Source organism: Apodemus sylvaticus, chromosome 13 (assembly GCF_947179515.1).
Source record: "Apodemus sylvaticus chromosome 13, mApoSyl1.1, whole genome shotgun sequence".
Classification (NCBI taxonomy): domain Eukaryota; kingdom Metazoa; phylum Chordata; class Mammalia; order Rodentia; family Muridae; genus Apodemus; species Apodemus sylvaticus.
The window spans coordinates 54,832,306-54,856,318 of NC_067484.1; the positions used below are offsets into that span (position 1 = coordinate 54,832,306).

At 41.3% G+C, this 24,013-nt stretch overlaps 1 protein-coding gene across 1 annotated transcript in view; it reads left to right on the forward strand.

Annotated features, from left to right (window-relative positions):
• Positions 1–4,597: 4,597 nt before the first annotated feature.
• The window catches only part of Dpysl3 (dihydropyrimidinase like 3), a 107,533-nt gene continuing 88,117 nt past the window's right edge, over positions 4,598–24,013 (forward strand). Inside the window, exon 1 of the mRNA XM_052155488.1 lies at positions 4,598–5,127. Within this exon, the coding sequence (XP_052011448.1) occupies positions 4,750–5,127 (378 nt within the window). The 5' untranslated portion in view covers positions 4,598–4,749. The remainder of the gene's footprint in view (positions 5,128–24,013) is intronic.

The window sequence follows — 24,013 nt, forward strand, 5'->3', positions numbered from 1 at the left end:
GCTCAGTCTTGTAGGATACAAGCTTAGACATTCAGGAAGCTGAGGAAGGAGGATCACTAGTTCAAGACCAGCCTGAGATAAAACATGATCCTATGTCTACCCCGCCCTCCCCCAGAAAAGCAAGAATCCCCCCCCCCCATTCTAGGACCTTTCTATGACAGCATTGTGACCTTGACACCATAATAACACTAGCAATGTGTCTTCTCCATCCAGAGGGAGGATGGGGAAACTTCCAGAGGTGAGAGCTTCATCTGAAAATATACAGGTCCCAGCATCTTGTCTGGAGAAAATGATAAGCCACGGCTCACTCAGCTCTTTTTCTGTGATGTCAAGCTAGAATGGCTGTATGGGAGACATTCAGCCTTTTTGTGCGAGAAGCAATGCTTGGGATAGAAGACACGGAGCACTCAGGGCTTAGGAACAGACAAACCAGCAAAGAGATGGCCATAGCGAGCACAGCCAACTTTAATCTATCGGATTTATTTGTCTAAGTTGCAAACCCATCTCTCCTGTAGCTCAGGACTGTGTTTTTTTTTATGCCACCTACTTTCAAGTCCCTGTAACTCCTGCTTGTGCTTTACTGCTTCTTCTGGTCTCAGAAACATTCTTATGTTTCTAGTTGTATTGTAGAATTAAGTTTGCAATTACATAGTAAAAACTCTGCAAAAACTAAACAAGGTTACTGTTGACTAAACACTAGCTATGTGGCAATCTGATTTTCCCTTGGTTTCTGAGCATGCACCCACAGCCTTAGTGAGTGTTAAATTTTATATCCTTGGTTCTTTTTTCCCTCTCTTATAAGAACATGGTGCACTTTGATTTTACATAGAATGCATTTTGTGTTTCCTTACAGAGATTTCATGGTGCTTACCATTGCTGACTACTGAAGCATTCTTGCCTTCTGCTGATCTATGGGTAATAGAAGATGCCTCCGAAAGACATTTCTCTGAAGTTATAATCGGATATGCTATGGACTTTTATCACAAGTCATCCCAGTGCAAAGTGGCACAGGATTTACTGCAGTTACAGGAAATGCAAATTTGATCTGGTGTGACAAGTTTAAAGCTCTCTTCAGCTGCTGGTGTTAGAGAAATAGTTCACTGTTTTGAGTGTTATTTTGAGTAAAAACTTTCCTGGGCAGTGTAGGTCAAATGTTTGCAGACATAGTGGTGTTCTTGTGTGATCATATTTATCTTCTTTTTTTTTTTTTTTTGGATTTTTGGATTTGGTTTTTTTCGAGACAGGGTTTCTCTGTATAGCGCTGGATGTCCTGGAACTCACTCTATAGACCAGGCTAGCCTCGAACTCAGAAATCCACCTGCCTCTGCCCCCCAGAGTGCTGGGATTACTGGCATGCGCCATGACCGCCCAGCCATATTTATCTTCTTACTGAAAAGACATATGGCAAAAATGCCCTGTGCTCCTGAGGCTAGCACATCTAAATGTCCTGTGCTCCTGAGGCTGGCACATCTAAATGCCCTGTGCTACTGAGGCTGGCACATCTAAATGCCCTGTGCTCCTGAGGCTGGCATGTCTAAATGTTAGGACATTTCTTCCTATGAGTCTTTGTCTCAAAGTTAACTTCTATCCAAGAACAAAGCAGGTGCTTAGAGTTGGGTTGTTGTCTGACACCTGACTTTTGCTCATCCTGATTATGATTTCCCTGATTCTTATGAGGGAGTTCTATCTAAGAATGATGTTTAAGGGAAATCAGCCAATAGAATGTATGAGTTCCAGTTTGAAGTTCCAGCTTTGAAAAGTGCTTCACTTTTTCCTGCTGGTTATAAAAGGTGGAATGGTAAAAATATATCAAATCATAATGGGTGATGTCAATACATCTGAGATTTTTAGCATGACATATTATTCAGAAGCTGAAACTTTCAATAAACTTGTGAAGTGAGAAACCCAGACATGTAGGAGAGAGACAAAACCAGTGAAACATGACACATGCCTAAGGTTACAACATACTTGCAGAACTGAAGTCAGAACAACCATTCTTCTTTCAATTGTTTAGGAAATACACTACTTTGCTTGTTTGCTTAGGCACATGTGTATACACAGTGGTTGACTTTGAAATGTAATGGTTGGTTATCAAATGTTGGTTTTGGGTGTGCATGTTACATTATGAAGAGTAATGACAGAACAGAACTATAAAAGGAGACTGTTGCCAGGCAATGGTGGTGACACACACATTTATTCCCAGCACTCAGGAGGCAGAGGCAGGCAGATCTCGGAGTTCAAGGCCAGCTTGGTCTAAAAAAATAAGTTCCAGGACAGCCAGGGCTACATGTCTGGAAAAAAGGAAGAGCGTGCAAAGGGTGCACACATACAATTGCACAATCTGCTGTGTGTGCTTAGGAACAACAGAGGCGAATGCTTGCAAGTGTGCATCTACCTCAGAATATAGCCCAGGTCAAAGAAAACTACAGTTTGTACACAACTTGCTATAAGCTAGGACTTCATCAAAACCTGAGCACTGCTCACAAACTTTTGTTTACAAAAATAAATAAAGATGGCAGAGCTGCAGAATCTATTAATGTTAATGAACATGCTGCCAGAAATGTTCCTAGTACAGAGCCTAGCACTGTGAATTTCTAATAGATTCTTCAGAACGCTATGACTACCTGCCCTGTCTCCATTTATTTTCTTTCACTAAAACTGTTCTACAGAATAGGGGGCTTGCAAGAGTGCCCAGAACAAGGTTCTAGAACCTGAAGGTATGATGAGTACTGGAAATGTCACAAGGGAACAAATGACTCTTGCTCCATCAGTAACCATGCAGATGCCAAAAAGAATCAGATGCTCAGAGGATGGTCTAAAAAATAATGCATACATCATTTTCAGAGTGCATAGGGTATTTAGCAAGTATCTTTCCTATTGCCTTGTGTATAGACAGGTATGGCTTACATTAACATCTGTCTTTGCTTCTAATTCAAGCCAACTTGCATTCCGGATCCTGAGACTGCCATGATCTTGCTCGAGATGGAGACTCCTTGTTGTCATAGTTCCTAGAGCTGTGTTCCACTCTGAAATTGGCAATGCAGGTGGCTTTGAAGATCACTTGTGTCCACAAAGAAGCCTACTACATACCCACGAACACTGAGTTAGCCTATACGAAAGAGTCACAGGAGCCCATAAATGACCCTCGGTGCTGTTGTCCTCTTTTATAACGGGACTCATGGAGCATCTGTTGCATACGTATACATGTGTGACACAGAACATACGCAATGACAAGCTAAACAAACCAAACATCTGCCTTTGGGGGGCTTGGAGAAGTGGAAGGAGAGTTCAGAGAGTAAAGTTAGGTATGTAGCACTTTGCAGCTAATGTTGGGCCTAGAGGGAAGGTGTCTGGCAGAGTGAAGACAGGCCCCATCTGTGTGTAGAACAGTTCTTCTAGGATTCCTGGAAGAGTAGAAAGGCACTTGCTTAGTGTCAGTTGAGTAAGCAATGCACTTCTGAGAGGAACCCTATTAAATAGGGATACGTTCCTTCTGTGTGTACAGGTGCAAAGTGAACTCTATGGCTGGTGGTTTCTGTTTCACGTAGCAAGACCTAGGTCAGAGTCTATGTGGGTAGATGTGAAGGAAAGGCTATTAGCACACATTAGCACATATTCACACTTAGATAAAGCCTCTGGGTATAGGCAACATAGAATGCATGCAAAGTCTTTGCTTGGTTTTTTTTTTTTTTTTTTTTTTTTTTTTGAGGTAAATCTAGGCTTGTGTTTCACCTAAGTATGGGATTCTTAGAGGTGACTGTTGGGAGTCACTATATGAGGTATAAGCCTGTAGTTTGTTGAATGGGCAAGATATTATCGAAAACACTTTGCAAGCTAAAAATCTAGGAATGTATTCTTTTCTGTGATTCGATGTAATTATGTCCAAGGCAAATTGAAGTTGGGTAAAAAGCAAACTCCGGGACGGCACAGATGAGTTAAGTGTGGGTTTTGGTGAGATAATTACACAATTACTTTTGAAATTGCCAGCGGAGTGAGAGGATTTCCTCTCTTCCCCCAGTGTGTGCATGCATGCATGAATATTTGTACATGTGTGTGTGTTGAAGGTTTAAATGTTGAAGGTTTAAATGCAGGAACTTGTTATGTGAAGGTGAAGGTTCATGAAGCAGATTCTGGAATCGGGTGTAATTTTGAGATTGGAGGAGGCTGTGATTAGGGCCAGGAGTTTGTGGTAAGTTTGAGTAGCTAACTTCCAGATAACAACATCTTGGGCAATTTGCTTTGTGTCCACAGAGGATCAAAAAATAAAGTGTGTGTGTGTGTGTGTGTGTGTGTGTGTGTGTAAACCAGGAGTTCAAACAGACACACAAAGTTTGTGTCCCTCTGTGTGTCCACACTTTCAGGTTAATTATTTCTAAGACATCTGAATTGCATCTAAGTATGAATCAAGTGCCCAGAGCTGGCGTGACCAGTGAGCGTGGACATGAGCACGCCACAAGTTTGGATTTGGACCTGGGACAGGAGCTGGGGCTGCTGTAGTAAGGCTGGGGGTGACTGAGCTGTTGCGGCTGGAGCGGGAGGGCGGGCGGTCCCGGGGGCGACCGGAGCCGGGCTGCGGCTCACTCGCTTGGCTGGTGGGGGACAGGCAGGAACCGGAGCTGCACTGCCGCCTCTGGCGCGAAGGCTCTGGCGCCTCCTCCCGCCCCATCACTGTGGCTCTGTGCGCGCTGCCGGCTGCCGCTCTCTCCAGCCTCTGAAGAAGAAAGCCCCTGAGCCTCTGTCGCTTGAACCATGGCTTCGGGCCGAAGGGGTTGGGACAGCTCCCACGAGGACGACCTGCCTGTGTACTTGGCCCGGCCGGGCACCACAGATCAGGTCCCACGGCAGAAGTACGGTGGCATGTTCTGCAACGTGGAGGGCGCCTTCGAGAGCAAGACCTTGGATTTCGATGCCCTGAGTGTGGGACAGCGCGGCGCCAAGACTCCCCGGAGCAGCCAGGGCAGCGGCCGCGGCGCGGGGAACCGGCCCGGAGTGGAAGGGGACGCGCGTAGGGGCCCGGGCCGGGAGGAGAGCAGGGAGCCCGCACCCGACTCGCCCAAGCCCGCTGGGGTGGAGATCCGGAGCGCCACAGGCAAAGAGGTCTTGCAAAACCTAGGTCCCAAGGACAAGGTAAGGGAGCCCGGGGTCTTCTACCCGCTGGCCCTGGCCCTAGCCCTGGCCCCCTTCTCACCCTCATCCGCCATGGCCTGGGTACAACTTTTTTACTCTTACTTTACAAGGAAATGGGCAACTGGACTGAGAAAAAGGGCATCCTCAATGGGCCCAGATTCTCACGTGTTCCCCAATTGTAGCATCTTCCTGAGTGCACTGCAAGGGTCTCAGGTCTGGGTCTTTATCCCAGTCACCCACCTGCACCCTGGCTGGTTAGTTCTAGGTGGGTGTGTCAACCCTGGTCTGGGAAGGCTTAGGGATTCCCAGACTTCCTTTACTTCTGATGAAGGAACAGCACAATTGTCTTGGTTCCCCTTGGCTGCAGATTTAAACTTAATCCAGGTCACCAGGGCAGAGGGCACACTGATGCTAAGAAAATGGGGTGACTCTGACTCTTTTGAAACTTTTGGGTGTGGGGCCACTAAACATTTGAATCTCCGTGCCTCACTTCTGTCGTAGCATGACAATTCACATCTGTGTTTATTAAGAGTATATTTGTGTACATAGCTTGGCACGAGCCTGGGTCTCAAGGCATGCAGCTGTCTCTGTAGAAAAATATTACATATTTGAAAATAGACAGGGTTATTAAAAGTGCATATTAAACTAGCACGGGCTGCCAGCCCCCCGCTGTTCTTACATGTGTCAAAGCTAATTTCTTCTGTGTGTGCGTTTTTAGAGAAACTCATTCTGTACTGAACTGCTTGAGCTTTCTACGAAAATTTATGTGTTTATCTCATAAAAAGTCAGAGGCATGATTTAGAAAATTCAGCCTCGTTGCCGATATGGGGAAGTCAAAGTTCAAATCGTAGGGCTTGAGTTGGGGAATAGTAGTAACCAGATGACCTCACCCTGGTCAAGGGAATGGTGTACAGTCCATCCCCCACGTATTATTCCTCACTAATGCCATCATGAATAATATCCTGCAGTGGAAATGGCTGCTTCACCGTGATTACGGTTAATACTCATCCTGCTTTGAGCTGGTTTTCCATTAAAATGCAATGAGGTAGTGAAAGGACAGCTTATCTCTCCCTGGCTCGATTTTTTTATAGTTTTTTTTTTTTTTCCTTTTTAAACAAACTTTCAAGTATTGTTCCTAACCAGGGAATACAAGACCTGAAGCTAGTCCTGTGTAGAGCGATCCTTTGGAAGACAATGTCGGTATGCCTCGGAATTGCCCATCTCTTTCATGATGTTCACATCTTCCTTGGAGTATGAGTCTCCTCAGGCCCGGCCCACTAGCCCTTTTAGGAAATGCTTCTGGTATATAAGAAAGGTTTTGGCAGATTTCTCAACGGAAGAAAAGCCCTCTACAGAAAGCTAATTGCTCCTCTACATGTCTAACTTTGTGACTCTTAAAATGTTCCTTTCCTGGCATAAGGGGGAAAGGAGGGAGTGGAAAAGGCCAGACACAATTGCTGTGAGTCAGTGTATTCCCCATGCTGGAACACCCCTGATGTAAGGCAGATAATATGCTTGGTTTGCAAGATTGAGGCATGGTAACTAGAGAAAGGGAAAATGGTCTTCCTTTAAACCCAGCAATTCTCTCGTTTTTGTTCCCTTTCACAAACTCTATACTTTTTGGCTCTTAATTGAAATATAATAATACGACTTAGACATCAGTAGGGTTTCTAGAGCTACATGGGTTTTTAAGTTCAGGCTTGCTGTCTGCTTCTTGCAGGCCATGTTATTATCTCTAATTTTCTTTAATCACACTGCTTTTTTTTTAAACACACACACACACACACACACACACACACACACACACACAGGGGTTCTCTAGTTCCGTACTTATGGTTATTTCCTCCTGGCTAGGGATTGTGTGTTTGTGTTTATCTCTGGGCCTGGGATGCCTGGCACATTGAAGGTGTTTAAGACATGTTTGATATTAAAATTCCTAATGTAAAACATCTGTTTTGCAAGACTGGTGCAAAATGACATCTGTACTGGTCTAGATATCTGCTGCCTACTCCTGACTACCTTGTGAAGCAAGTTCTAGACATCTTAGATTGGAAAGCTAACAAATTTGCCTACCACTATAGTATCTACAGTTTATTCTTAGAAAAAATAAGCATTTCCTTATTCAGAAACATTTAAAAGATTTCAAGTATATGGGTTTGGCTCTCATGTCTGTCAATAAATGAAATTGGATAAGGACATGGTAAGAAGCCCTAAGCCTCCCATGGCTTAACAAAACAATAGCGACCACCTTTCAGCACCTGCTAGTTGTCTGCAAGGGTCACTGGAGAAGTTCTGTTCATCATTGTCCTTCAGAGACCATTTCCACACATCAGCAAGAGGGACAGTCTAACTATCAAGTTGCACATAGACACAGGAACTTTCTTGTAGAAGTTATGAGTCGGATAGAAGCTCACTTTTCATTGGTTAAAGCAAACATGTGACTTAAGGAGAACCAGAGAAATACATGCTTACCACTATCCTGTAAGGCTGGGGATAACTTCTAAACAACTCTGGTATCTTCCAAAAACTAGGGATAGACTACTGGGGGAAAGGTCGATGCCATCTCTTTACCAAATATACAATGGAAGCCTGTAACCAAAACTCCTTGGGCTCTAGGTTTCTCATCTACAAAATGGTAATAACATTGACTACTTTGTTTATAATTAGAACTTAGCATGTATTATTATACTACTGTTCAGTGTCATTTATCTTCATATGTTTGTAGGCACTCTCTCTGTGTGTGTGCACATGTGCTCTCTCTATTTGTCTGTTTCTGTTTCTTTCTCTGCCTCTGAAGGCTTTCTCTGGGGTCCTGTTGTATAGCTCAGAGTAGGTAGGAACTCATTTTGTAGTCCTTAAACTTGTGGTGATCTTCCTGCCTCTGCCTATGGAGTGCTTGACTAGTTTAACTTTATTAGTCTCCTTGTCCACAGCTTCCTCGCCTTCCTCCCATAGGTGCTTTCCAGTGTTGTGATGTTCTTCTCAGGCTATGTATACATTTTCTTCTGAAAACACAGTGCCTTGGCTTAAGAGCTGAGTCTGGAGCTCCAGATGGGATGCAGCACAGCAAAGCACATTAGGCTGCTTAATTTTCTGGATTTACATGCAACATATGCTTGTGTTGTACAAGATTACAGCCAGTGATTAATTATCTGTGTCTCATTGTCTCCATAGTAAGCTCCTTGTTACTCAAGCTTTCAGAAACTCTCATAAACTCCTCTGTTGCTGAAATGGCCCATTTCATGATGGTTCAGGTAGATTTAAAAAAAAAAAAAGAAACAACTATAGGATCTTATTTTTCTTCCTTGTGTATTTTCCATTATCTTAGCTCCCTCCTCTGATTGATCAGTACTTTTCAAGCTGTATTTATGACACAACACTATCAGCTTTGTGCCTTCTACAGGTATGGCAGCAAGTACCCACTTTTAGGAAAGTTCTTGTATAATGTTATGTGTTTATTTTTCCAAGAAATGATTGCATATATCAGGAAGTTGAAACAGACACCAAATAATCCTGATCACATAGATGATAAGTAGAGAGAAGCAGAGCCCAAACCCTTGACTTATCTGATCAGTGCTGTTGTAGATGGTGAGCAGCATTATTATTTTAATTTCACTTAAGCATCATGCTAGTCCTGACATCTCAAGATAATACCAAGCAAGGACAGATCTTCCTTCAACACCACCAAAAACCCTGCTATCCTGGCACTGGCCCATTACTCAGGAAAGCATTGAGATGAGTCACTCAACCCATGAGCACAGTTGGTGCAAGATTTTTATTTGTCCAAGTCCATCTAAACCTATTAAGAGATTACTGAAAAAGTATGCTGATAAAAAACAGATACATTTTATCTTTGCCATACTAATTACCACACCCTTCTTAAGGGAATGAGTATATTTAGCAAATTATGAATAGGTTCATTAGCAAGTGTTTGGCAGAATAAAAATTTAAAAATCTTTCTACATTATACTGGGAATATCCAATTCTTAGTTTCAGCCATCACTACAAGCCAATTTTGTGATTCTACAGCTAGGTCCAAATGTTTATCTTAATAAGGGGCCTCAATTTTTCTCATGATAGATAGACTGCCAACGTCTTCCAAAATTGACCAACACTTGTAAAATGACACTAACTGCATAGGAAAGCAATTTTACGTAAAAAGTGTGTGTTTTAATCATTTTTTAAGCTGTTTTTTTCACCCAAAGTGTAATGTTCAATGCAACAAGAAAATTACCAAGAGGAGTAGAGTTATGACACAGAGTCTACAAGAACTAACGATACCTCAAAGGCTTTGTCATCCAGGAAAACAAAGCCATGGTATTTTGACTGCATGGGTTTGCTAGTGACTCCGTTCCAGGGATCTTGGCTCATGGCTGCTTCCCTGGTTTCCCATTTGAGCCTCTTCTGTGCAAGATGTTTCCCCTATGAAGTCAGCCACAGCTCTGGAGGTAGAAGGGAGAATTTGAACAGGATGAGATGTGAACCCTTAACTTTGTCGTTCTGCGTTTTAAGTGTTCAAATTTGGTTGGTGTGCTCTCCCTGGCCCTGTAGAAAGAATGGCTGCTGGAAATAGAAACCCAGACTTACAAAGGCCGCTTGCTGTTGGAGCCCAAGCCCAGGAGTGAAAATGATTTATATAGGAGTGCTCTAACAATGGAGGGTGGGTGTTAGCTAGGGAAAAGTGATCCTGCTATCCCAACTGACAGGAGAGGCTTGAGTCCTGTGTTCCTGAACCCAATCCTGAAGCACTCTGGTTAAGTTTGACAGTGGGTTTTCAGGAACATGCAAAATATGTCTTCTAAGTAATGCTGCAATTGGCAGAGTTCCCTCAAACTAATGCTCCCTGGAAACCTGTTTTTGCTGACTGCTCTGATAATGTCTAAGATGGTTGGACTCCTGTCTGTTAGGATTTCCATCAGCAAATCCTGTAGCTGATACTGGTTATGATTTATTTCTGCTGGGCATCACTCTGTAGATGTAGACATGCCCCCCCCCCCCCCCCCCCCCCCCCCCCCCGCCCCGTGAGATGAGACAAAACTTATCAGGAGTAGGAAGCTGACTGAGAGGAGTATGGCCTGCATCTCTACTTCTGCTTGGCTGGATTAAACTTTCTAGATTAAACTAATAGGAAAATAATGTTAAGATACATCTCTGTTCTCTATGTGTTATCCTTGTATTTTGAAAGACACTTCATCTTCATCCGATAACAATAAAAAGAGGTAGGAAGAGCAAATAAAACCAGAAGCATTGTTAGCTGTCTCAGCTTCCAGCCCCAACCACTTACTAGCTGTAGCTTTGCCAACTCTCTGAGCCATAGTTTCCTCCCTCCTAAAGTGAGAGGGCAGGTCCAGATGGTTGCTATAGTAATGGTGCACAAACTTTTCTGATTCTGAACAAGGGTCTTATTAAAATTTTTTATATGATTGATATTCTGTAGATGTGTGTGCACATATATTTATATATGCAAACAGATATATATGTGCATAATAAACACATTATATGCAAAATTCCATATTTGTAGAGTATGAGAACCTAAAAATGCAAGCAACAATGTGAACTATAGGAGTGTCAAGTGCAGCAGAGAGGACTCAATGGGTAAAGTGCTTGCTGTGCATGTATGAGAACCTGAGTTTGAAATGCAGTACCCACATCAAATCCAGGAGTGGTGGCATGTGTCTGTAACTCCAGCACTGGGACACAGAGACAAGAACAATCTTGACTTCTGTATTCTTTATATAATCACTAGTCCTATAAAATAATTGAGCATCAATTATTTTTTTAGTTTCTACATAAATGATTATGTTATTTGTGGAAAGATACTATTTCTTTCTGTGGGAATTACTTTTTTGAATAGTTTTGCCTGTAGCTTGTCTTCACAAATTAGACTTTCATGTATCCTATAACAAAATCAACATTGTACTTTGAGATTATTTGTAACTATTTACTCATTCTGCTTACATATTTTATACCCAGCTGTTTAAGGTAAAAACCAGTTTTATCATCTAACTATACTTTGGATGCAATGTAACTTACTCCTACATGCTAAGCTGTGTGCATACCTGTGATTTTGCCATGTTCCCCATTTCTTCATGGCCCATTCATGACTTTGACTCATAAGGATGTATGTGCATGTAAGATGTGGTTCCTAGACCTGAGTTCTACTTTTGAAACAATACATTGACAGCTATATACCTTCAAATGTTGAAAAGCCACATGTGGGTATAAACTGATAATATGTAATTATGTGTGCTCTGTGCTGGGTCTATATAGTTATAAAATTTTCTCCTTTCATGAAACTCCTGTTAAAGATTAGGTTGAAAGTTCCTTACTCTTGGGTAAATGATACCAATGGTTAATTTCTTGTTTTATTGTGGCACCACCTCAGTTTCTTTCTTCTCAATATGCGTACTTGTATTTCGTTATCTAATTTCATTGCCTAGGGATTCCACTATATTGATTAATATGACTGGTGAGAGGGTATATTCTCCTATATAACAAGCCTTGTTCCTGAGCTTAATAGAAAGGTTTTGCTTTTCTTCCCATTAAGTGTGATATTAGCTGTAGTTTTTTGTTTTTGTTTTTGTTTTTTGTATACAAGTCTTTATCAAATCGAGGCTATTCTTCCCCTTTTGTGATTTTCCAGGGTTTTTTTTTTTAAATCATGAATGGTACTAGATTTAGCAAATTGCTTTTCATGCATGCATCCATATAATTATGAGATTTTTTTTCTTATATATCCTGATCTAATTATGTATTACATTGACTGGCTTTCAAATGTTAAAGAAGCCTTACATATTTGATGAAAATATCACTTGATTGTGGTACATAATTATTATTTATATTTATTATTAGATTTGATTTACTAATTTTTGTTGAGGATTTTTAATTATATCTACAAAATATTAGATATTAGTTTTCTTTTTCTTTCTTTTTTTTATATAGTCTAAGTCTCTGGCTTTAGTATTACAATAATGTTGATCATAATGAATGAGTTAGGAGATGTATGTTTTTATCTTTGGTTATGCACGATTGCTATAATTTCTTCTCTGAATATTTGGAAAATGAATCAGTGGACACATGTAGTCTTTGCATTTTGGGTCTGAGGTTATTAATTATTAACACAACTTGTTTAATAGATATAGGTCTACCTTCTTAGACTTTCTATTTCTTCTGGCATGAGTTTGAAGAATATGCTTTTCAGGGAACCACTCTTTTTTACTAAACTATCAAAGCTGTTGTTCATAGTGCCTGTTTATTAATCTTTCAATACTCATGAGTTCTCTAATGATGCCTTTTGCTCTCTCTATATCATTTTACTCCTCTAGTATGGGGTCAGCAAAGCATCAGAGTTGAATGGAAACCAATACATGACACTGGCATAGGTGAATATTGAAAAGGACACACCTAGCAGTTAGTACTGGGATCAATAGGGAAACAGAATTTCATCAAATCCAGAAGGACATCATAGTATCTAAAGCAGAAGGGAAAATTACAGAGTCTCTGAGATCCAGATAAGAAGCTGAAAGCTAGAGCAAAGTTAAAGAGAAGTGTAAAAAGAGCGCACAGGTGTCACTCTGTATCCCAGCTGCCTGGAGAGCATTGTCATTGGCCTTGGTGGCTTTCCGGTGTATTTTATTGATTGAAAGCATCCACTAAGGGTAGATATTATTCAAAGAATGGTGCCAGAGACGGGGCTTAATCCAAATCCACAGGACCCAGGGTCCCACACGCTGTTATTGTAAATGATCTCTAATGAAAGCAGACGCATTTGGTTTATTTCCAAGAAACTAAAGTATTCTAATGAGAAAACATGCCATACTTGTGCTGGGTTAGAAGTGGGCTTAGGAGGGGTTCTTTTCCTCTGGGTAATATTCCCACTTCCTAGCACTTAGATTGCAATAAATAAAAGCAGTGACTGGAAAGCTGTGTGATAAATGGATATGACTTGAGAAGAAAAATGTAGTTGATGAATGACAATATATCTTATGTTTGTTAGGGATGAAGTTTTCTTCTATACACTATCCAAGAGGGAGTTATTAAGTCAATTTGTGGTACACTATAAAATCTTTTTAGTGAGACTTCATGAGAAGGAGTGGGAGTGGAGAGTTTGAATTGGGTGTGAGGGGTTTTAAATGAAGATACTGCATCCAATATACATGCTATAAGCTAATATACATGCTATATATAAGCTAATATACATGCTATAAGCTAAGACTTGTTAAATGAAAGATGTCTCTCATTTGTGTGGAAGTCTATGAACTTTCCTTATTAAAACCAGATAGTAAGTATTCAAACCTTTTATAAGCTATAATATATTTTCTCAACTATTCAATTGTGTTTAGCAAAAATATTCATAAACTATAAGTACACACATACACATCAATGATACTTTATTCACAAAAAGTGATTTATAGGTAGTTTACCAATCTGCTATATTTCTCTTGAATATAAGAAACAAGTCATAGATCTCCCCCCATGTGTGTGTGTGTGTTTTGTACACATGCACAAAGCGCAAAGCAAACCCTAACAAATTTTCAAAGAAAAGATTAGACTTCTGAGATAAACACTGCAACTGAGCAAGAAAATCTAAAACGCACTTGTTCACCTTTCAGATGCCCGAGATTGGAGTATGAAATTAAAAAATCATCTGTACCTTGAATTGAAGAGGGAAATGCAAGACATTCAGAGAATGTAGATTTATGAAGTGAAACTATATTTGTTGAGAAACAAAGACAGGAGAATGGGGGCGTTGAGGAGGACAATCAGTAGCACAGAGGAAAAGAAACAAATGAAGGAAGCCCGAGAGATTAGAAGGACAAAGCTTTGCTAGAAAAGGGAGAGGTGAGACGGCTATACATATCTGTGGCTGCACGAGGAAGAGGATTATGGGAAGAAAGTCTCTTGGAGTTGTGAACACTACCTGATATCATGAAGTGGATGGAGACAAGGGTAGGCTCACTCACACCTAAGACACATCAACTGAGTAAGTAAGTGGAGTTTGGGGAGCTGAAATACCAGATTACTCTCTGTGTGCACATGGTTCAGGTTTTATAGGGAGGGTCTCCTTGGGAGAGTGAGATAGATGCTAAGCCATTAGAAGATGTGGGCCCAGTCTTCAGCAAACTTGTCCTAGGTCAGAAATTCAGCCAGAGATGGGACTGGCTCCTGGAGATACTCAGTCCCGAATAGATGGCTCTCACTTTTCCTTTGCCTGTTCGTCAGCCCATCAGATTTTACTGAGCACCTGTGTTTGCTCCTGCGTGGGTCATTCACCAGTCCAAGAGGTTCTTCAAGAGACTTTATAGTTGATGGCACCAAGGGTAAAGCCCTTGCTCTGGTAGGCTGAGAGGCTGAATTTCAAGGCTTGTCCCTGGGCATCTCCATAAAACTGGGTGTGTTCACACCTATGACCCCAGCACTGAGGAGGAAGGTGGAGGAAGGAGGGCCACAGAGGCTTACTGGCCACCAGCAAAGCTCTGGGTGCAGTGAGAGACGTCTCAAAGTAATGTGATGACATGTGTCCAACCACACACAAGTGTGTGCATGTGCCGCACACTTCCATGTACACATACACACAGAGACAGAGAGACACAGTGAGGGAGAGACAGAGAAAGACAGAGACAGACAGACACAGAGAGACAGAGATAGAGATAAAGAGAGACAGAGCAAAATAATCATTAAAATGATTATTAAATAATAATATCATTAAATTAATTTATCTTAGAAAGCAATAAATTTATTTTAGAATGAAAAAGAACCACAAGGACTGGAGAGATCACACAGTGGTTAAGAACACTGTTTGCTCTTCTAGAGGATCCAAGTTCAATTCCCAGCATTCACCCATAGGGCCTCACAACCATCTGTGACTCTAGTTCCAGAGGATATGATGCCTTCTTCTGGCATCTTAAGGCGAATGCATGTGGCACACAGACACACATTCAGGCAAACATTAATACACATAAAATAGGGGGGGAAATCTATATGGATACAAAGAAGGACATTAAAGCTATCACAGCTACAGCAAGATATAGGGATCTAAAAATCACACGCCAGGCAGAGACGTGAGGAAGCCCAAGAGACAGAGTCTGTACACAGAGATGCCGTCTGTGGTTTGTCTCCTTATCATAGCCACATTTGAGAGCTATGAATGGGTGCTGACCATTCTTCCTCCCTAAGTAAGCATTTCCACTTTGCAGTTTGTTCTGCTAATTTGAGAAGGTAGTTAACAAAACATGCCCAATCATGGGCAGTTATAAAAGTGAGACATTCATTCGGTTATTCAAATGATATAGCTCAATCCTCTTGACACATGCCCAGAAATTCTCAGCTGTTATTTCAGGTTATGGCAGTGAGCACTGGCCCGGGGCCTGCTTCTGTCTGTATTGTGGAGCCTTGACAAAAGCCTTGAGAAATAACCCTCCCCTGTAGTGTTTATACAAAAACAATATTAGCTTGCTATTGTTGCTGTGGATAGGAACAACTTCGTGAAAACTATTCATTGTCTCCAAGGGCTTGGTTGATGTTTGATTCCAAATTTATTTCCCCTTTCAAGTCCCATCTCCTTGTTTAATCAGCAGTGATGTGGCTCCACAATAGCTGTAATATTGTCATAATTTCCATAGAAACCGTCTGCAAAGCTCCAATCAGAGACTTCCACCCTCCCTGCAGGCTGAGGTAGGAAAGCCAGATGGGTTATAAGGAAAAAGGCTCTAAGTAAGCCATAAATCACTTGGTGGGGGAAGAGATGGTGGGAGAGGGAGAGGAAATCACTTTAGGAGAAGAATTGTGTTTGGTGCAGTTGTAGCCACAGGGTGAACTCCCCCCACCCCCACACCCAGTGAAGTGGCTAATGGTGTGGGCAGCTCTCCAAGGCTAATGTCTGGAGGAGGTTACTGCTGGGCCCCTGTATTAAGGAAACTGCAGACAAAGGATTCTTCCTCTGTGGGCTACTGATCTCACAGTCCTCCAGTCAGCTACAGGAGAGAGAGCCCTAATGTTCTGGTCAGCCTGGTATGCATAAAGATAGAGTCAGGTGTGAGATCTGGCATCTGGCTGGCTGGGCCGACCTTTCACACGATTGTCTCATCACACCTGCATAGTGTCCCTGAGGGCAAGGCGTTCTTATTCCTGTTTTACAGGTGAGGAGACTAGGCGGTTCTTCTCCCTCTTCTCTAGATCTCCCTGCCCTTTTGAGTGCTTTTAGGGCCTCTTTCCCACACCCAAAGCTGCATGAGGATCACCTGTGGCTGTGTTCTTAGATGCATCTGTTTAATAGTGACTAAACTGTAATATAAATATTTGCTAACTTTTCCACACTAGCCTGGGAGGGGAAACTTTGAATGTAACATCTTGAGCACCTGACTAGCACCAAGTTATGATTGACTTAATGGCCCTCAATGCATTCCTCTGTTAAAGGAATGAATAAGAAATTGCCAGTTAATTTATTAAATGGATTGTCTTTGTAGCTGTACCTGTGAGAGTTAACGCAGTGTCTAGTGTGCTCAAGCCTTCAAGGAATATTTGAATGGAAAAGTGAATGAATCAGCCAGCTTTTTATCTGCTGTTATCAGTTTGTGACACCAAGCTTTTCTAGTTATAGACATAATGTTACCTTGGCAGGTAGGAGTTGATTGTCATGTCTGGCGGGACAATTCTGAGCACACACCTTCCTTTCCTTAGCTTGATATTCTTTGCTTTTAGAGGGGCAACCCAGTATATAACACTCAACACTCATATCTGATGATCATCCCAGCCAGATGCAGAGAACACTTGTAGGTCTGACATCCAGGAGAACAGAGAGAAATGGGTACATCACTCCCTGTGTAAGCGTGACCAAATCCTTTTGTCTTCATCTCTCCCTGTGAAAGAAGAATTAGTTGAGTTCAGCATGGGATTACTATAGATGCACACCTCTCAGTTTTAGATGGGGTCTTAGGATATTATCACAGCTGATCTCAAATTCATGGGGTTGAACTGATCCTCCCGATTATCTGAGACTAGGTACACATTCTCTTGCCCAGGTCATTCCCTCCCTTTAGAGAAGTTATCAGAGGAAGTCTATGCAATAATCTCAATGAATGTAATGAAGACCCTTTCTGCCTCCTCTTTCACATAATCTACCACTGCCCTACTCCTTGCCTTTGAGGAAGCTCACTGGGAAACATAGGCCCATAGTTTTGTCTAGTTCAGTGTGTTCTCATTTTGTCTAGCAGAACAAATTATATTTAAGTCATTGGTTTAAGGTTCAAGAGTTCTGTAGAGACTGAAATTGAGCCCTACAGCCCATTGAGCAGCCTGAACGGATGATATACACAGCCTTTTCCAACAGACAGCATCCTAGAGGAAAGGAATGACTTAGAAGCCAAGGTCCTGATGTCTCACTATTGAAGCCACAACCAACAGGTCTCCATACCATACCTTTGAGTAAGTCGTTCACTGTTCCTGCCAGTTTCTGAATCTATATATTAGGGAAGATATTACTTTGTGATTAGATTTTGTAACATTTGTGATGGTAGCTACTATTTCCTGTAATTAGTAAGTCGTTGGTGAATTATGTGGAAATGTCCTTTCATGCTTTTGCTGGTTGCATTGAAGATGAAAAGATTTGACAGTCCTTATTTCTTATGCTTTTATTTTCCATGAAATGAATCATGAGGCCTGGGGTGACATTTTCCCAGATAAAGTATTCAGTCTTAGTTCCTCTTAGTGTAAAAGTAGTGAACTCCCACCTAGCGATCTTTTTCTGTAGCAGACCTATTATGTCTGTAGACATCTATGATGGGACCCCTGTGAGACCTGGGAGTCATGTACAATCAATGCAAACCAGGGGAAGTATTGGCTAATGTTCTTTTTTCTTGAATGAGAAAGTTCTGTGTCCTTAATCATGATTTCCTGTCTTGTCAGTATCTGTGAAATAATAATGGGATAACTTTTAAGTTGTAAGTAGTAAAACAGTTCTAAGTTCTACAAAGTTCTCAACATGTATATTAACTAAGTCATTGCAACACTCTGAGGAACCGTATTTTAGAGATAGAAAAATAAGTTTCGGCAGGATTCAGTAGCTTACTAAACTTTATATGGATATTACTAAGATCAACCTATATCCATACCTAGAATACATTTCCTCTCCAAATATTGAAATTCCTGTCAAAGTAGGATATACATGTTGCCATTTTAATAAAACTACAGACACTGATTCATTTCAGCAATTGTGTATTGACCATGGTCCTTGCTCCTTATAGCAAAAATGTCTGTCTCAATTTTCATGGGAAAATCCAGATTTAATAGTGACCTTGATGGCCGCTGGCTACACAACATTGAACAGGAAGTTTCATATATCTGTGTCAGTCTGTGTTCAGTCATAAATGAGACTCATGAGCTTCAGTCAAAGGGACTTCGATACAGACGGCTGATATCACATATCAACACAGGTACAATCAGAGGAAGCAGCAGCCACCACAGCTGAGTGAGCAAAGACATAAAGCTGCCTTGCGAGGGGAGTGCTCAGGTTTCTGAGGAGGCAGCGCCACCCAGCTGCCTCTGGTCCACCTGAGTGGGTCTGAGAAAAACTAGGAGAGAATCCAAAAGCCATTGTAGGTAGAGGCTACAGCATTTATACAAGACTGATGATACCAGGACAGAGAAACCAAAGATATAGACTTTTGGCCTTCTAGTATGGAAGCTAAAATGGAAGTGACTGGTTAATGATCCTGAGTTGTACAGTGGCAAATCTGACGCAAATACAAATGATGAAAGGAGTATGGACTAAGAGCTGAGTGACAGGCACAGATCATCCAGAGTCCCTAGCTATCACTGGTCCCATATCTGTTAACAAGGGATGATGATACCTACTCTATCAGAATCTCCTAGAATTGCCTATGAAATGACCACTCCATTTCTTGAGCTAAGTTTCAAGTGCTCACTAAAGGCAGGCCTTTGAGTCACTTGTTATGCTGTTTACTTTCTGTGTGATCCACTGCCTCTGTTCATTTCCCAGTGGGACTCGGGTGTCAGTATTGCTGAGGGATTATCGTACCATCTGGAAAGCTGTCCTTTCTAAGCCCCATGTGTTGAGCAGGCTTAGGCCTCAGCATTTGCCCCAAGTCAAGATGGGAACCTTCTCTCCAGAGAGATTTAATTAGTTGCTTGTCAGAACAGTGCCGATGGATGAAATGCCTGTCTTAGATGGGATCTCTGGTTGCTCTGATGTGGGATTCTCGGTTTATGTCATTTGTCTTTCTGTTTCCTCTTCTTCTCAAAATAAAGCCCCTCGCCTTTCTTTTCTCTCATCTCCTTCTGTCCTCCTACAAAATACCCCTTATGGAGTTAGCAAGATTCATTCTCTGAGGCAACTGCCTTGAGCTCTGGAGCCCCGTGGAACACCTCCCCAGGACAGGCAGCAATGTGGGCCAAGACTGGGTATCAGACCCAGCATGAAGTATATGGATGTAAATTGTAAAGTAGGCACAGCTATTGCAGGCTTTGAGTCTCAGCTCAATATTTAGTAGCTTTTATTTTATCTTCAGGATCCTCAGTTTTGTCTTCTGTAAAATGACCATACTAGTTATACAATATAGAAAAAGAAAAGAAATTCTTCGTAACCCTGTACAGTCAGTATGCCTGTTTAAGTTCTCTAGGAAGTGACTGGAATCGTTGCTCTCACGACACATAATTTCTTCTTTATGAATTATTGATAAGTTCAGAACAAAATTTATTCAGTTATGTATATCACAAATATTTACTGCTCTCCTGCATATGCTAGATACTAGAAACAATTGATGAAGAAAAACTAACACACTTCAAACCCAACTTCATAAGAATAACAATTTGAGGAACAGGTGAAGGAAAGGCTGTCCATAAACCCAATGTGATAGACATTGTCGTGGCACTGTGCCCAATGGTACCCAGAGGCCCACTGGCAGACAGATGGAGACCCAAACCAGAACTTTGGGGATAGAGGAGGAGGGCACTGGTAATCTCATTGCCGGTGTGAGATAGCCTTGCAAACTATGGGTGTGATCTATGGTGGTAAGAATGTATGCTATGGAGAAGATAGTATGCGAGGTCCCAAGAAGAGATCAGTAAAAGATAAAATATGGTATGTTCAGGAACATGAAGGCCAAGCTAATCAAAGGGCAAAGCCAGAAACCAGCCAGAGCCATATTTTCAGAACCTTATAGAACATGTGTAGGGCCTTTTAGATGCTCTTGGTATAGCCTTCCTTCCAAAGGTACCCCCTGCTTCCCACATCACACCTCATTTATTCAGTGGCATTTGTCTGAACAATAATCAAGTGTCTCCCCTCTTCCTAAGTCACACCTGGTTTTGCTGAGAGATACAATACACCCAGACTAAACACACACACACACACACACACACACACACACACACACACACACACACACACTTTCTAGTTCCCCCTATAGATACAACAATGTGTAACTCAATAGAAATCCCAGCCAGCATTAGTGTATACTGGCTGGAGAATAGGTGAAATTAAACTGTGGATTTATGTGAAGGTTCATGAATCCCTTCCAATAGGCCAGGGAATATAAAGAAAATTTGAAACTCTGAGAGATCTAGAGACATGCTACCTTCTGCAGTGAAGAGCCTACAATAAATCATTTATTGAAAAGCACTTTTTATATAAGAGTAGTAGTGAAAAGAAATAGCTCAGAATACTAGGAGGCAAGAGATACAAGTTCTGGTTCTAAAGGCCTGATTGCCATTCTGGATAGGATATTAACTATCAAACATGACAGTCCTGTGAAAAAATAAAAGCAAGGCCTCTTCCACAGAGACACTGCGATCATTCAATAAACTACAACAGTGATAGTAGATGACATGCATTGCTTCCTGTGTACCCAGCAGTTTTAGACATTTTATAAGTATCATTTCACTTATGATACAAAATTTCAGAGTAACCTAGTAGGGCTCCTATTTATAGATGAAGAAAATGAGATGGAAATCTTAACTAACTTTTTTCTGGGTCATAAAGCTTCTAGACAGTGCATTTTAATTAGGACTGAGCTCATCACATGAAAAACATCTTGTTATAATGTAAAGTACATGGATATGCATAGAAAACTTGAGAAACCATTTACATTTACATGTTACTGTTAAAGTAAATAATATATGCTAAGTGTTGACCTTGAATTCCATGTTTGGTATTTATCTAAGATGCCATTGATTATCTCTCAAAACCTCACATGATTTGAAAATCATTATTCCTTGTTCATAATTCTTCATTTCTCTGAGTACCTTTATATCTTGCTTTTCTTTAAAGTTCTACTATGATAGTAAAGGGTTAGGTGTTTTGCTCTTTCTTCTCTGAATCCAACATGTGAGGATATAGGAAATGTCATAGGCTTATGTGATCTCTGAACCCCTCTTCCTTCTTCTTGGGAATCCTTTGACTTTATGATGGTCAGACTCTCTAATGCACAGAACTTTCCACCACTCCTGTCTCTGCCATGGGGAGACTTAATTAGTCATATTTCCATTTTAGCTTACAGATCCTTTCTTCAGATGCATATAATCATCTCTTTAATCCTTTTAAAACAAGATGCCCTTGTTTGATGTGAGAAGGTTTTGATGTGGGAGGGTCTCTGTGGGCATTGTTGCCCCTGGGCTGGTGGTCCTGGGAGCTATAAGAAAGCAGGCTAAGTGAACTATGAGGAGCAAGCAAGTCAGTAGCACTCCTCCACAGCCTCTGCATCAGCTCCATTCTCGAGGTTCCTGTGGTGTTTGAGCTCCTGCTCTGAGTTCCCTCAGTAATAAACTGTAATGTGGAAGTGTGAACAAAATCAACTTGTCCCTCCCCAGGAAATCATGTTCATCACAACAACAGAAAACATAGCTAAGGCATTCTTTGATTCTTATATATGAGGGCTACACTGTAGATATATCATGTGGGGTTGAGCAACTCTCCTTTACATATTGACCGGTTGTGGCCTATAATTGTCTCACCTTTCTGAAAAAAACAAACAAAAAGAAAGCTTCTTTGATGGTGGGTGAGAGCTATACTTATCTGTGTGCTTGGGGATCCATATTTAGTATATACTTAAAAATTATACTGGCAGTTGTAGGTGATCCCCTGGCATCTATGAGTAGTTGGCTAGTTTAGAGTTCAAGGCATAATTCTTTCCTACTGAGTGAGCCTTAATCCAATTAGATACCATCGCCACTAAGTCGTAAGTTTCCATTACACCACTGGTGATAGCTTGTGGGACTGTTCACTGTTGCCTACAGGCTTTACAGCTAGGTGGGACTGTTGCTTGCCTTGCCAGCTTTCATAAAAATTCATATACAACTTACATGTGTGGAGAGAGGCAGGGTTAGTGACATTACCACATGGAGTGATAATGTTCCCCTCAAAAGCCATTGAGTAGCTAACAAAACTCCTGTGCCAAGCAGGAGAAACCTCCCTTGGAGTAGTTGGTCAATATACGCTATTGCCTTTGTCTTTGATTGCCTTAAGAACTTGAAGGTAGGGTTATTTGGTTTTCTGGGGTTTAACTTCTTGAGTTCTTTGTATATATTGGATATTAGCCCTCTATCTGAGGTAGGGTTGGTGAAGATATTTTCCCAATTTGTTGGTTGCCGATTTGTCCTTTTGATAGTGTCCTTTGCTTTACAGAAACTTTGTGATTTTATGAGGTCCCATTTGTCAATTCTTGATCTTAGAGCATATGTTATTGGTGTTCTGTTCAGGAACTTTTCCCCTGTCCTCAAGGGTCTTCCCCAGTTTCTTTTCTATTAGCTTCAGAGTATCTGGCTTTATGTGGAGGTCCTTGATCCATTTGGAGTTGAGCTTAGTACAAGGAGATAAGGATGGATCAATTCGCATTCTTTTGCATGCTGACTTCCAGTTGAACCAGCACCATTTGTTGAAAAGGCTATCTTTTTTCCATTGGATGCCTTCAGCTCCTTTGTCGAGGATAAAGTGGCCATAAATGTGTGGGTTCATTTCTGGATCTTCAATCCTGTTCCATTGATCTGCCTGCCTGTCACTGTACCAATACCATGCAGTTTTTAACACTATTGCTCTGTAGTATTGCTTGAGGTCAGGGATACTGATTCCCTCAGAATTTCTTTTGTTGTTGAGTATAGTTTTAGCTATCCTGGGTTTTTTGTTATTCCTGATGAATTTGAGAATTGCTCTTTCTAACTCTATGAAGAACTGAGTTGGGATTTTGATGGGTATTGCATTGAATCTGTATATTGCTTTTGGCAAAAAAGCTATTTTAACTATATTAATCCTGCCGGTCCATGAACATGGGAGATTTTTCCATTTTTTGAGGTCTTCTTCCATTTCCTTCTTCAGAGTCTTGAAGTTCTTGTCATACAGATCTTTTATATGTTTGGTAAGAGTCACCCCAAGGTACTTTATACTGTTTGTGGCTATTGTGAAGGGTGTCATTTCCCTAATTTCTTTCTCAGCCTGCTTATCCTTTGAGTATAGGAAAGCTACTGATTTGTTTGTGTTGATTTTATAACCTGCCACTTTGCTGAAGTTGTTTATGGGGTACAGAGTTAAACAAAGAATTCTCACCTGAAGAACTTCGGATGGCAGAGAAACATCTTAAAAAATGCTCAACTTCATTAGTCATCAGGGAAATGCAAATCAAAACAACCCTGAGATTTCACCTTACACCAGTCAGAATGGCTAAGAGTAAAAACTCAGGAGACAGCAGGTGTTGGTGAGTATGTGGAGAAAGAGGAACACTCCTCCACTGTTGGTGGGATTGCAAATTAGTACAACCACTCTCAAAATCAGTCTGGTGGTTCCTGAGAAAACTGGGCACCTCACTTCCGTAAGATCCTGCTATACGACTCCTGGGCATATACCCAGAGGATTCCCCAGCATGTAGTAAGGATATATGCT